Source organism: Hoplias malabaricus, chromosome 1, assembly GCF_029633855.1.
Source record: "Hoplias malabaricus isolate fHopMal1 chromosome 1, fHopMal1.hap1, whole genome shotgun sequence".
NCBI classification, from domain to species: Eukaryota; Metazoa; Chordata; class Actinopteri; order Characiformes; family Erythrinidae; genus Hoplias; species Hoplias malabaricus.
Genome location: NC_089800.1, coordinates 83,052,486 through 83,068,058, shown reverse-complemented (window position 1 = coordinate 83,068,058; position 15,573 = coordinate 83,052,486). Strand labels below are relative to the sequence as shown.

Genomic DNA, 15,573 nt, shown 5'->3' with positions numbered 1-15,573 from the left:
CCGAGACCACATTTCATTTATGTTTAATCAAAACAGCCATTAAGTACAAATTATTAATTTCTTGGGACATACTTCTGAGGAGATTAGATGGAAGATAATCCACTTGTGTGAGACACAGGGAAAATGGAACTCCTAACAACCATGTCCTTATAAAACCTAAAAAAAAGTCAGCCTCGGGCATGTGTTTGCTGTAAGTGGGAGTTTTTGTTGCAGAGAAATGGCAAATAGCCCAGATGTGGATTGGGGGTCATGTGAGGACATGGCTCTTAGTGTATTTGTTAAAAGCCATTGATAGGATGGAGTTAAATGTGAACTTTAGAAAGTGTTGGAGTTCTGTTGGTGAGGAGAGGAGCCCAGTGGACATGTGGCAGCCAGGTGTGTCTAGATTTTCTTACACAAGACTAAGCCTGGCAGTGCCACCACAGAAAGTAAGTGTAAGAAAACTGTAAGAAAGCTTCTGGCAGTGTTTTTGATGAAGAATTACAGCTATTGATTAAACCCATGTCCACAGTAGGTCTGTCAAAGTTCCTATTCACTTATAATAAGGGATGTCTGTTTGTTTTTGAATATAAAATATATGCTATGACCAATGTTGAAGCAAACAATAGCTTTGGAACACACAGAGAGCAGCCTGTTGATTTTCATCAGTCAAACATCATCAGAACCAATGAGTCAACATCTGGTCAGCAGAGGACACAGAGATTATCTCTTTTTCTCTATTTCTCTCTGGTGATTATCTGTCTTTCTATCTGTTCTCTCTCGTGCCGCACTCTGTTTCTGTTTCTAGATTTAGGACAGTTTTAATCCTATCATTCGGAATTCTTTGTTCGTGAGGTAGTTGCTCTGTGTCGCTCAGTATTCCTCTTTGCATGTTGTATTTGCGATGCAAATCTCCTGTGTGTACATGAGTCATTAACCTTGAGGACATTCTAGATAAGGACCTTCATTAGATTTACATTTAAAAAAGTCAGTTGGAGCAAAATTCTCACTTTATTAAGAGGCAAAATTTTCTGTTTGTTGGGGAAGAACTGTCTGAAAGGAGGGGAAAAACCCAAGAGAAACCATGTCTCAGTGGGATAAGTAGAAGGACAAAACAATCAATAGTTTGAACAGAGGAACAACATAGTACAGGTGTGGACAATAAATTATAATATCAGTCTGTATCTTTCTGGGGAGGTCAGTGGGATCCTCTCTATTCTTCTATTGATACATCCATCCATCTTTGGGCAGCACAGTGGCTTGATGGTTAGATATGGATCGGCGCTCTATCCTGCATGAAGCCCTAGTGCCCGATGCAATCCTCCAGGTGGAGGGTCATTACTGGTCGGGAGTACGCTGTGTGAGTTTGGCCGCCGCTTCTCGCCAGTGTGTGTGTGGATTGAGTGTTGGAATAGCGTTCTGAGCAGTGTTGATTGTAAAGCGTCCTTGGGTATCTAGAAAGGTTCTATATAAGTGCGATAAATAAAAAATAATCTCTCTTCAGGACAGAGGTAAATCAACTTCCCGTGCAGTCCCCAATGAACCATTAGTATCAATGTATATCCTGTTCATCTCTCTCACTCTCTTTCTTTTTCTTTCTTTCTTACTTACCTGACTCACTCAGCCATTTCCCTGTCCCCAGTAAACCTCACACTGTCCAGATCCTCTACTGAGAGGATAACACTTGGATAGGGCCAGGGCCAGCAGAGGTGTTGAGTACACAACCTCAGACAATTTACAGGCCACTGACCTCCTGAGGGCCAAGTTACACAGCTCTCTCTCTCTCTCTTTGCTGTCATCTCTGTTATTTCTCCCTCTATCTGTATAATCTTTCTCTGTCATTCCATATTTCATTCACTTTCTTCCTTTTTTTTCTGTTGCATTCTTTTTATCAACTTCACAGTTTCTCGATTTCTCACAGTCAATATAATTCCATCAACAAACGCCTGTCCCTTTTTTAAATCCCCCTCTTTCATTCTCTCTCTCTTCCTCTTCTCACTCTCCCTCACTCTCTCTGGCCATCACAGTTGACCCCTACAGCTTCCTCCAGGTCCCCTCTGGGCTTCATATGACTTCCTTCCATCTTGATGAGAGTCCGTGAATTGTCTTTCCTGTCCCCATATATACCCACATATAGACACACACACACACACACACACACACACATATATATATATATATATACAGTAGAGTATAATTTATTGTTCTCTTAAGACTCGATTCTTGGCACCAGCCTAAAAAATGCTTCGTACAGAAACATAATCCATAAAAATGTAATAATTATAGATTTGTATATTAAATTAATTTATGACCGCATACTATCAATGTCAAAAGAAAAACATGTATCTCCATTTTCCTTTTTTTCTACATAATTTGAACCTATCAGTTGGTCTTTAAATTAGGTGAAATTTCATAATGGTGGATCAGTAGAAACAGAATGCTCAAAAATTACTTGGCAGTTTTAAAGGCGCTCACTGACCCTTTTATCTCAACATTTCCCTTTACTCTCCTCATGAACTCAATGACGCTTTCTCTGTTCCTGAGCCTGAGACCCATAGCACACTGTAGATACTCACATTTAAGGACGTAAAAGAACATATACATTATTTTTTATTTTTTAGTATAATTGAAGTATGTTTAGCTTTCATATGAAATGTCAGTAATATGGTTTTAACCTGGAATATGAATGTGTGGTGAGAGATCAGATGTATATTTTGCTTGCAGTGAGCAGGTGAATCAATATTAGCTTAGCTTTATGTGAACTCCACAGAAGCTGAATCAGAGTAGAGGGCTGCGTGATGGAGTTGGTGAATAGGATTCTGGCTAAGTTTTAGATTATAATGTCTTTATGGAAAAGCACGTGAGTGGCTTGATCCCCTACCTTCAGGTTTTTTACAGAAGAACACACACACACTATCACTTTAGATGTTAATGAGTGTGGAACAACAGCAGTTACTTCAAGAAGCAAGAAGTCATTTTTATCAATTTTCAAACTGCAAATTACATAAGATGCAGAAACAAATTGCGTTGTAGTCCCTGAATGAACGAGTTGATTATCTATGTGGCTGGTCATGTTTAAAATAGATTTAGTGCAAAATCTAGTCCACTTGGTTTCATAAAGTGGAGAAGGATCCTGGAGAAAACATATTTAAACTTGTACAGGAAGCAAAGTCATCCATTTTATCTCTAGACTTGTAGCAATTACCCTATAGGTTTGTAAGGTATAATAAATATATCTTGTTATAGCTTAAAGTATATTATAATTTTATTTCACTGGAGTATATTGAAACTACAGGGGTTGGACAATGAAACTGAAACACCTGGTTTAAGACCACAATAATTTATTAGTATGGTGTAGGGCCTCCTTTTGGGAATGACATATACAAGTCCTGCACAGTGGTCAGAGGGGTTTTAAGCCATTCTTCTTGCAGGATAGTGGCCAGGTCTCTACGTGATGCTGGTGGAGGAAAACGTTTCCTGACTCGCTCCTCCAAAACACCCCAAAGTGGCTCAATAATATTTAGATCTGGTGACTGTGCAGGCCATGGGAGATGTTCAACTTCACTTTCATGTTCATCAAACCAATCTTTCACCAGTCTTGCTGTGTGTATTGGTGCGTTGTCGTCCTGATACACGGCACCGCCTTCAGGACACAATGTTTGAACCATTGGATGCACATGGTCTGGTGCAATGTGCAGTTAATGAAGATTGGCCACCAGGCTGGTCCCATTTAGCCATGTTTCAGTTTCATTGTCTAACCCCTGTATGTTACATCTATTGTGACAGCAGCATGTTCCATACATGTCTTTAACACAGTGTATTTTTTGTTTTCCTCATTTTCATTGCTGTATTATATTTTGTATTGAGACAGAATTATGTAATTGTGTCCCTCTGTTCCTCCAGGATGAACTGGATCTCACAGACAAGAACAGAGAAGCCATGTTTGCTCTGCCTGCTGAGAAGAAATGGCAGATCTACTGCAGCAAGAAGAAGGCAAGTGCTTTATGGTGTTTTTCACTGTGCATTCTAAGCAGTGGCCAATAAGGCCAATTACGATTTATTTAAACTTCTATAAACTCTGCAGGAATACACCCATTTAAGGATTAGTCACAGCCTTTACATCCACAGCAACTTACGTAATCCTTCATTACAATAAGCTTTCTGAGAATATTGGTTACTGTCAGTACTTTAATAACAGCAACCAGTTGCATGTGTCATCATAGAAATGTCATATACACACCCAACAAAAAAAACAACAAAAAAACAATATGCTTCTTCTTAATGTTCCTCTAAGACCTCGTTGTCACTCAGTGTGGGATATTAGAGATTAAGGTATATGTTCAAAAGTTGTTTAAGATATAGGCTTTCTAACTTGTTCCTTTTAGACAAAAAAGTGTAAAAATCCCTCCTTATGATGAAAAGTGTTTGAAATGGAGATGTGTAACCACAGCTCCCTCTAAACTGCCGGCCAAAGTGTCCAGCCTACTTGTCGCACATATCTCCTCCCTTCCTCTGCTGGATAGAACCAATCCTTTAGAGTTGTGTTTGTGGTCAGCCACTCTCAGGATATTACTCTCTCTCTGATTACAGTCAGAGGGCTGTGGCAGACTCGGAAAACCTCACCGGATCTAACAATAAACAAACGCACATGACTGACTTCCACACCAGGTTTTTCCTGAGTACTGTTCTATTGTCAGGGTGTGTAATGTGCACAATAGCCAGTAACAGTGTTTCTAAACTTTGGCTTAGTAGCCTAATGAAATTACATTACTGTTTATAGGCAGTTGAATTATTTTTCATGTTTAATGTCTCTTTCACTGTGTCCCATATTAACCATCAAAAGTTTGGACATGCCCACTCAGGGAAGGTTTTCTTTGTTTTGGGCCATTTTACATATATTGTGAAAGTACAGTACCAGTCAAAAGTTTGGATGATACCTCATTCAATGGTTCATTCATTCATTGTCTGTAACCGCTTGTCAAATTCAGAGTCACAGTGGGTCCGGGGCAAGGCAGGAACACACCCTGGAGGGGGTGCCGCTCCTTCACAGGGTGACACCCAGTCACACATTAACTCATACACTTACACCTAGGGACACTTTTGAGTTGAAAATCCACCCATCCATCCAAAAAGTTTGTCCTTTTTGTAGCTGTATTACAGCCACTTCTGTAATGAGCCCTTAAAGACGTCTGTTTGCGTGCTGGAAACCAGTCTGATATGTTTATGAAGCCCCAGTGTCTGTAAATGAGTAAAAAGACAAACTGCCTCTGTCTGGTATGCTAGGTTTTCCCTCTCTCTTTCTCTCTGCTAATGGCAGAGGCATCTGGAGTTTTGTAGATGACGGAGAGAACCCCAAATATTGAAAAAGCATGAAATGAAATGAGGATATTGCTTATGACTGCTCCCTAAGTGGGTGATATAGACTTATATCACTCAATGTGGAAATGTCTCCAAATTCAGGAGACAGCTAAATGCATTACCGCAAGTGCTACAAAACAATTCGAGTTACAAATGAGTTTCTGTGGTAATTCAAACAGTGAATAAAATCTTACAGACAAGTTAAACATCCATTTACAAACAGCAGACACACACGCACGCACGCACACACCCACCCATATACACACACACACACACACACACACACATACATACCCCCACCCATACACACACACACACACACACCCATACACCCACCCATACATACACACACCCATACACACACACACCCATACCCACACATACACACACACATACACACACACCCACCCACCCACACATACGCCATACCACCTTAAAAGACGCTTAGCTTCAGAGTGTAAACAACCAGATTGCCCACAAATGTAAATGTTCCCTTTAATTCTTATTATAAAATAATTAATAATTGAATTATCTTTTAAAATTGTAGTTCTTCTGTAATGTTTCTGTACTGTTTTTAAAGCATTTTGAATTGCGGTTGTGTACTAAAAGGTGCTCCTAAAAATAAACTTGCCTTTTCTGTTTCCTGACTGACTGAAACAAAGCTTAAATAAGGCTAATATTTCAGTCAGTAATGTACCTAGAACATTCACACATGGTAATCAAATACAGCCCTTCTCACACAGTTTAGACTTATGACTGTAGTGTGTATGTATAATGTGGCTTTCTGTCAAGCTCCTGAAGGCCTAATACCATGTCAAGACTGCTTTAAGCATTGAGCACTCCTGAAAGATTAAGCATTATACCTTAATGCAAGGATTCTGCAACCTTATTTTCCAAATCCATTATATATATCCCTCTGATTCCAAACTTTTGAACAGGATTGTTGATCCTAACCCTTGTGCTCTCACACAGTAAACACACAGCACTGAGGCCACAGTCCTGGCCCATTGAGATCTTTCACAGGGAAGTGGTGTTGGAGGCCGGGTGGGGTTTGGAGCAGAAAGCTAATGTTTTCTCATTCTCTGTAATGGTGCTTCTTGTCAGTGCAGAATGCACAAAAAAAACGAGACCCACGCCAGGAAACAGGAACCAGAACCAGGCAACAATTCACTCAGAAAAAGGATGTGAAAGAAATCAAATGGCTCATTCACATCAATGGTGAGGAAGGAGGGCTGTCCCACACAGGCTTGATTAACATTCAGGACAATGTATAAAGCAAGAGTTTGGCTCGGGGACAAGAGACACTCCTCAAAAGAAAGTGATTAAGTCCTTCATCTTGGCGCCTTATGAGCCACAAACTATTGTCTGGATGGATACGTAACGTGAAAGAATGTTCCCTCATTACCCAGTGACAAAAATCTGACAGTTCAGTGGTGCGTGTCTAGCAAACTGAACTTGGGAGAAAATGGGGTATGTATCAATACCTAGTGAGCTGCCTTGATCCCTGTTGCCTACATAGGATGCTATCTATCCTATCTATACTAATAATATTTAACAAAAAGGCTTTTACAAATGGATGAATTGTTGAAACAGCAGCCTTAGCCATTAGAACTAGCTAGCATGCTAATCTAATACGCTAATCTAATAGTCGAATACACTTACAATAACAAAAAATAACTTAACGTCCTAAACTAAATGAAAATTATATAACATTTGTTGCTGCAACATAGTACCTATTCAGACAAATCATTTAACATAAAGACACACAGATGATTTCATTATATGGCTTCAAAATAACAGGGCTGCATTCTTTTACACAACACCTCTGTGACTAATGTGATATTTTTAACCAGATGGAGGGGTTTATGGTTAATTATGGGTAATTATGAGGTTAAGCAGTATTATAAGCATTTTTACAGTTCACACTATGTATTAAGTTCTATTTTGGATATTTATGTTTTCATACTTTGCAATCTTCTCAAAGCTCCCGTTAAGACAGGTACAGACACATTGTATACAGTAGAATCTGAAGAAGATATAAAGGCCCGTGAAGCATCATAATTTGGCTGTCCAGTCTGAGATCCCTGTTCTGGGTGCTATAATTCTGGGCTCATAATAACATTACAGTAAACAAACCAGCGCTTATATGCATTCCAGCTCTGCTGAGAACATATTATGGCTGTCAAGCAGATGTTGCACAAGTCCACTGGCTGCATGTGTGTGTGTTTGTCACAGCTCCAAACCCTTTTTTAAATGGCTCATGCATCTTAAGTCTGTGGTAATGCATTCTGAGTGACTCTATTTGCATGATTGAAGTAAACAAGGGCATTGGCTGTTTGCGCTTGCACTTGGTGGACTAACTGTTATCTCTGAAGAACATTAGACTGATAAAGCTGGCCCCTCTGATTTTCAGAAGCACGGAACCCTAAAAAGAAAGAAATGCTTGGCCTGAAACTTTGAGTGATTATGACTTGTTGTATAACAGACTTGTGACTTGTTGTATAACAGAAGTGAATGTAGGATACGTTGAATGATATATTATTTCACTTTGTTTAGTCAGATGCAGAACAAACTGGAAACCAAAACCTGACTGAAATGTTTCTTTTGTCTTGGGATAGTGGCCTTTGCCAAATCAGTGGTTTCTTGTGTGTGAATGAGTGCTTTCACTGTCCACAGCTTTTGGGAAAAAGATTCCAACCTGTTTGCTGAGAGGTTTTCCTTGGAGAAGTCGTGTCTTGTTTTGCATAAACAGGGATTTTGGGCAGGAAATGCTTGATCACTTGTGAGGCCTATTTATTGCAGATTGAAGAAGAGCAGTTTATATTAAAACAGAAGGGAACCCTCAGGGCTTGCTAGTCTTTTACAGAAGATGAGCAGGACGGGCGGCCATGGCCTAATGGTTAGAGGAACAGACTTGGTACCAGAAGGTTGCTGGTTTGATCCCAAGGCAGGAATATCCATGGCTGAAGTGCCCTTGAGCAAGGCACTGAACCCCCAAGTGCTCCTCAGGCGCCGGGGATGGCTGCGCGCGGCTCTGGATGTGTGTTCACTGCCCCTAGTACACTAATGTGTGTGTTTCTATGTGCTCACTGCCACAGATGGGTTAAATGCGGAAGGCACAATTCGTAGTACATTGTACAATGACAAATAATTGCACATTACATTACAAATAAGTACATATGTGTAATGTGTTTTAATTGATAGAGCCATCTTGCTTGTTGTTTTAAAAGCTGCAAGTATAATCAGATTTATTTAGGTAGATACTACCAGTTGGGTAGGCTTTCAGGAGCTGGGCTGAAGGCCTAATGCAGAGGTCTTCATATAAAAAGTAATATCAGACGGCCATTTTAAAATCCTGCCATGGAACGTGGGTGCAAGGTCTGAACTTGAAGGCCTAATGCATCAGAATCACCACACACAAAATTAGAAAATGACTGTGTAAAATAATAATAATAATAATTGTTGTTGCTGTTGTTGTTATTATGAGCCCTACTCTGGGTGACTGTCTGTGAGGAGTTTGGTGTGTTCTCCCTGTGTCTGCGTGGGTTTCCTCCAGGTGACTGTCTGTGAGGAGTGTGGTGTGTTCTCCCTGTGTCTGCGTGGGTTTCCTCCGGGTGACTGTCTGTGAGGAGTGTGGTGTGTTCTCCCTGTGTCTGCGTGGGTTTTTTCAGAGTGCTCCAGTTTCCTCCCACCATCCAAAAACACACGTTAGAAGGTGGACTGGTGACTCAAAAGTGTGTGTGTGTGTGGTGTGTGTCGCCCTGTGAAAGACTGGTGCCCCCTTCAGGGTGTATTCCTGCCTTGCGCCCAGTGATTCCAGGTTACAGCCTTACAGATAATGAATGAATTAATGAATGAATTATAATCATAATTAAAGGATCACTGAAAGAGTATATTATATATCAAACTTGAAAAAAAAAAAAAACATGGAATGTCTTTTACAGTATTAAATATTTATTTAAACGTATTTTTGTGTTATCTGTAACTGCCAGAATTGTGTGTCATTATTAGCTTAGCCCAAATCCTAGCTCAACTTTCAACACAATATTTATTGGTATGGTGTGGTGTTTCTCACCAAATTGGGAATCAAACCCCAGTCTGCCATGTGGAGGGCAGCAGTGTTACTAAAATTAAACCATCAATTGTATTTTATTTTCAAGGATGTACAGATGTAGATAAGTTATTGGGGATGTGCAATGAACTAGATTCTTGCAGCTGAAATTGGATCTCTGAATTGGATTGCAGGATAAAGTAGGAGATGGCCTGCTGAGATGTTGGATCCTGGCATGATGGTTGTCTGGCCTGGAAAACATGGCTGATTACTGCTCTGGCTCAGGGATCTGTGTGCTAATGTGATTTAGGTTGGAGGATTCTGGAGGGCCGTTCTGTTTTTGAAGGCACAGACTAGCTTCTTGTTAGTCCCTCAAATACTTACTAACTCAGGGTCATATTTCTTGCTTTCCTAGCTTGAAAAACAGAGCTCACTTCTAAATGAAATGCGACAAAAGACAGTAGGAGAGTGAAACAGAAGAGTGACGAGTGAAGCAAAGTAGAGGTCACAGGAAGGGGGCAGAAAAGGTTTGGCCAAAAGAGATTAATATAATTACATTCCACAGAATAATGATGAAAAGAGCCAGTGTTAAACAGTCTTTCATTTGGGCCTCTGTCGCCCGAGCACTTATTTCTATGATTACTTATACAGTTTGGCATACCACAGTCCAGGTGTAAGTGGACTAAATACATGTTTGAAACCTGCCAAGGGAAATATTTGCATGTCTCCTGTCTCTTTGTGTTCTTAACCTGAGCCATCACTCTGGAAGTATAATGAGGAACAGATTCTCAAAATTGCCCAGTTAATATCATCAGCATTCCCCATGAAAAAAAAGAGACGTAAACAATCCCCACGTGTTCCACCTCATGTAACAATAACCTCTACCTGAAGGGAAACAAGCCAATTACACAATCTGCACTGTCTAAAATATCCTGCATATTCTGCCCCTCTGGGATCAGGTTTATTTCTCCCTTTTTACACAAATTAATGGGATCTAGTATAGAGACCTGCTGTATTTTAACATGTGCTTTCATCATGAACCGATCTCTTGTAGGCAACTGCTTTGAATATTATTCTAATGGGTTTTTATTATTATTATTATTATTATTTCTTTTAATCACCTTTTTTTAAAAAATGAATGAATGAATTTTTTTTGGTGCAGCCTTATTGACCCTAACCCATAAAATCCTATGTTTTTCCACAAAGCCGCATTTATTTAGAAGTGGTTTCCTGACAGTAACTGCCTGTGGAGATGATTAAGAAGTGATCTGCATGTGTGAACTGTTAAGAGATGCTCTAGATCTGTGCTTATACAATCCATGTTTTGGTAGCGGTGTCATCATATTTGCATTTGTACAGCTGCTCCCTTAAGAGAGTCTGTGGGTTCAGCCAACAAGCCTCCAAATCTCCACAAACACTCAGCAGCCCAATCTGAGGCACAGAGCCTTGTTCAAACGAAACCACAGAAATTAGAGAGGCAGAGGAACCCGGTAGCGAGCACTCACACTCAGGGGTCACCTTGGCCACAGAACGGATAGAGTTTTATTCTCTGGGGACGAGGGAGTAAGATTCTCGGGAGAACGCTGCCAAATCCCACTGGTGTGCTACAGCATATTAGCAGGACATGAAAGAGGAAAGTGTTGAATAATCGATGGTGTGCTCCTCTAGAGAGACAGCTCGGTGTGTGTGCATGTTTGTACTGTGTAACAGGGTTATGACCAGGCCATTTCAGTCAGCACACAGTTATATTCTCAGTGCTGTTCAGACTGCTGTTCATCGTGCAACAAAATGAACCTTCTTTAGAAAAAATATTCCAAAAAAACAGGAACATTTATTATCGTGATATATACAGAAGCATTCAGTACAGATCTTCTCTCCAGGCCATCAGATGCTTAACAGCCAGTAGCACAGTGACCCAGTACACATTCATCACAATCCCCCCAATCTTTGCACCTGCATTTTACTACTGGAACTGTGTCAGTTACTGCATCCTCCAGGTCCTTTTTTGTAACGTGACTTTTGGAAGCCTTCCCGGCCTAGACCTCTAATGCCCATATGTAACAAGGAATATATACGGTTGCTTATTTCCTAGCAATATTGTGTGCACTACTTTGAGGGACTATGAATCTACGTTTTTATACTCACCTTACCCTTAGGTTATATGATGTGACAATAAACCTGATTGATTTTTGATTTGATGTGCTATAAAAATCATAACAGTTAAAGAGAGATAGACAGCGAGGCCCAAAATGGCAGTGCTCCCAATTTTAAAATGTGTCATCATTAGTTCATAAAAGACATTGACAGCAATAACAAAGGAATTTTGTAATTGAATATTAGTTATATATTTTGGAGATAAATTAAAGCAGTTATTGTTGCTACTGAGCTACAGGGTCCTGGGTTCCTGGATATAATACTCACCTCGTGCCACTGTCTGTGAAGAGTTGTGAAGTGGGTGTGTTCTTCCTGTGAAAAACTAATGAAGTATGGACTAAAAGGATTCTCCAAAAAAAGATTTAATTTCCTATCTTCTGTAAAGTAAGTGTTTTGGAGATGATTTCTGTGACATGTAAGAAACATTAAAGTTTATATTTGTGTTCTGCGTCACACGGACTCATCTGTTCACCTTTGGGCCAGACCCACTGTGGGCTGAGAGTATGAGGTCATGTTTATTATTGCTCCCTACACTCTGGCTGCTTTAATAGCACAAATATTGACACACAGAGAGAGCAGCGCACTGCCGTGCCGACCTTAAAGCAAACAGAACTACTCTCCATCTCACCGTCTTTCCTCCTCTGGAGCAGAGAGGAAATTCGCCTGCTTTTTAATGGCTGCTGTGAGCGTGCCAGGAGAAATGTTCTCTATGACGGGAGCAGTTTCAGACAGCAGGCGATAACTAGGCACGACTGAGTGTAAAGTCATTAAGGATGCTGATAATCTGGTGCTCAGAATCAGTCTGGCTGCATGTCCAGACTGCATCTGTGTACAAATCACACACTGAGAGGAAACCAGATTACAATAGGAGGTCCAGTCCAAGCTTTTTTTTCACGTTCCAGAAATTGTGCTTTGGTGTTGGACACGAAAAGCAAAGGTGGAAAGGAGTCAGTTGCATTTGGAGCTAAGTGGTAGCTTTGTGCTGGGGTTTGTGCACAACCCAGTTTCCAAAATGATTGGGACAATATTGGATATGGAAATATAAACAGAAATCAAATCCACTTTGACCTGTTTTTCAATAAAAACGGATACACACACAGATGTGTGAAAAGATGTTTGTTGACAGACCTCTGTAGTTTGCACATTAAACACAGATCACCATGCATGGAAACATAAAAACAGTGGATTTGGATCATCCCCACCCTAAGGTAGGCTTAATGCCCGAGGCCAGTGTGCTGTGATCCATTTTCCAAATGGCTTTAGTAATGATCCTATTTGATGCTAAACAGAAGAGGGATCTCCACTTGGCCTGCTCGCTGTTGGCTCATTGGGGAGAACATGTGCCATTAGATCGGAAAAAACTGCTCCCTTAGGGACTAATAATGACTAATAAGTGTTCTAAATGCAGCTGGGACCAGATAGTAATAAGAAGCCTGGAATGGACCTTTCTCTGGGCTCTAGGTTTGGAAGAATATCGAAGGCATCCAAGAGCATTGTCTAGCGAAAGAAAAGTAAATTCTTACAATATACCAAGAAGCAGAAGATGATTTATGTTAGTGATTTTACACACTTCACATTGGGTCTAAATCACCTTTTCACTGTGGCAAAGCCTTTGTGGTTCATGGTCATAGATGATTTATTTTCTTGAATTAATTATATCAAAATGCAATATGATTAAAAATGGACAGTAGTAAAGGTTCACTTTTGTTCCCAAGTAACACAACTGTCAACATCATTCCAATGAACAGCACAATGTCACTAAGCTAGATTGCTACTCTCTCATTACTGCTGTGCAGTGAAAACACGGTGGAATTTAAAAATTCTCGTGATAAATTCTTATCACTTGTAAAAACAAATCATTAGGTGACTGATGCTAAATCCGGAGCAGCAGAAATGGGCAAAACATTTTAAAGAGTGCAGGGGACTAAGTGTATGGACACTGATTACTGGGGCATGCATCTATGGTTTTGCTTATGAACGACAGACAGTAAGTATTTTGGGTGTTTTGTTTGTAACTGTACAGACTATAAGTTTTAGGCAGATTTTTTGAGTTTCAAAGTCCCAGCAACCACAATTAATGCTAGCTAGCTTCCCTCTGTCCACTGATTAGTAATGCCTGATTCATACATATTCAGCTGATGTGGTGATCTACATGTTCGCTGGACAGGGCAGCAGTCCACCTGTGGACAATTTCTCACAATTTCACACACGCCAATCCACTTGCCAAACATGTGTTTTTGGATTATGGGAGGAAACCAGAGCACCTGGAGAGAAACCACACCAACATGTTGACAGCTAGTGACTGGGTGAAATTTTGGCAAAAGAAAAACTGTCTGTTTATAATAAATATCACAATCTTACCAGTTTTCTGAGGGCTAACTGAAGACAGATTTTGAGCTACGTAGAGTGAAAAGTTGTATTGAATAGTCTTGTTTTCAGTAAGATTAAATTATTCTAGCTTGAGAAAGGATTTTACTCTCAGACTCTTAACCCACACAGAAGCACAAGAATGCAGTAAACCCCCTTGTTCATTTTCTGCTCATTTAAAGAGGACATCTCCCCCAGCAGAACAACAGTAGTCCCACAGCCTACAGTTGCACCAGTCTGTGTGTAGTCTCTTGTCTGCTGGAGTTTCCTCAGGACATGGAACTCCTTGCATATTTAATACCTCCCAGCTCTCCATGCATATGTATGACATGCAGATGTAGGCAGCAGTATCAATTATGCTGATGCTGTGGCTTTCTGATTTGCTTAATGAAAGAGTTGAAACACACATTCCTGTGAATACGTTTCCTGTGATTCCTATAAATCCTGAAACTTCTCTTATGGTGGACTTAAAAGTATTTTATGTTGTGCTCATGCAGTTTTGTTTTCCATCTTCTTTTAGGAACAAGAGGATCCTAACAAGCTCGCCACCAGCTGGCCCGACTACTACATCGACCGCATCAACTCCATGGCTGCTGTAAGTGACTGCATTTAAACATAGTTTCTACCTAAAGGGCCTGAATAATAGGGACCGTATGATCACCAGCACCAATGTAATGAAGCTAAAATCTTAATAATGATAATTTTGACAAATATTTTATCGTTTGAATAATTAAGTTTTTGTACACAGTGCTTCAATAATTGAGTAAATCATCTCCGTACGATTGTGTTATCAAATATAAATGCTGAGATATGATAGTTCTCAGTTGTCAAATATCTTTAACTTCAAATATACTAAGAGGAACCCAATTATATCTACTTTTGACTTTAACATTGTTGTCACTGCTGTTATAGCATTTAATTGTTCAGTATTAAACAAATCTGAAAATTCATAGCTTTTTAAACTATGAAAAATAAAATTGTGGTAAAACAAATGGTTCTGAATATTGTATGTTGCCCAGCTCTACAAAGCCAGAGATTCGTAATTTATAACTGGAGAGACTTTAAGTTTGATTAGTTTAAACTTAGGGTGACCAAACGTCCTCTTTTACCCGGACATGTCCTCTTTTTTAGACTTAAAAAAATGTTGTTTTTTCTAGAGCTTACATAGAATTTCTAGAAGCGTTTCGTTCACAAACTAGCCCCGCCCTCCCCTACTCCGTTTGGTTCGCTTGAGTGAGAAGGGGGAGTGGTGAAGTAGCCTAAAATCTTCTGATTGGACGGTCTGACTGTAGAGCTACCGTTATTGGTCAATAACCTTCTCTGTAAACATTTAATTCGTCAGTCTGCACAACAGTAGTCGTCCACCCCCCCACCCCACGGAAACATGTCTTCTTTTTCACCATCTCAGATCTGGTCACCCTATTTAAACTTAAACAGCAGAAGCTAACTAGCTATTGCATAGTTGAGGGCCTAGCACTTCTTGAGAAGAAAATTACACTTTTAACATTCTTAGACGTTAGGCAACATATACAAGCTTGATATTGGACTATTCTCGTACCCCCCACAGGTTAAATGATGTACTTTGTGTCCTGCTTTCATATTTTTGATTTAACCAAGGGTGTGTTCAGAATTGTCAGTTTAAGTTTGACTAAAGCAAACCCTGG

General features: G+C 40.0%; 1 protein-coding gene across 5 annotated transcripts in view; it reads left to right on the top strand.

Annotated features, from left to right (window-relative positions):
• Positions 1 to 15,573, top strand: part of daam2 (dishevelled associated activator of morphogenesis 2) — a 109,081-nt gene that overhangs the window by 44,979 nt on the left and 48,529 nt on the right. For all 5 annotated transcript variants that reach the window (XM_066675285.1, XM_066675263.1, XM_066675274.1 and 2 more), the window contains exons 3-4: positions 3,883 to 3,972; positions 14,430 to 14,504. In XM_066675285.1, coding sequence (XP_066531382.1) covers positions 3,883 to 3,972; positions 14,430 to 14,504 — 165 coding nt within the window. The remainder of the gene's footprint in view (positions 1 to 3,882; positions 3,973 to 14,429; positions 14,505 to 15,573) is intronic.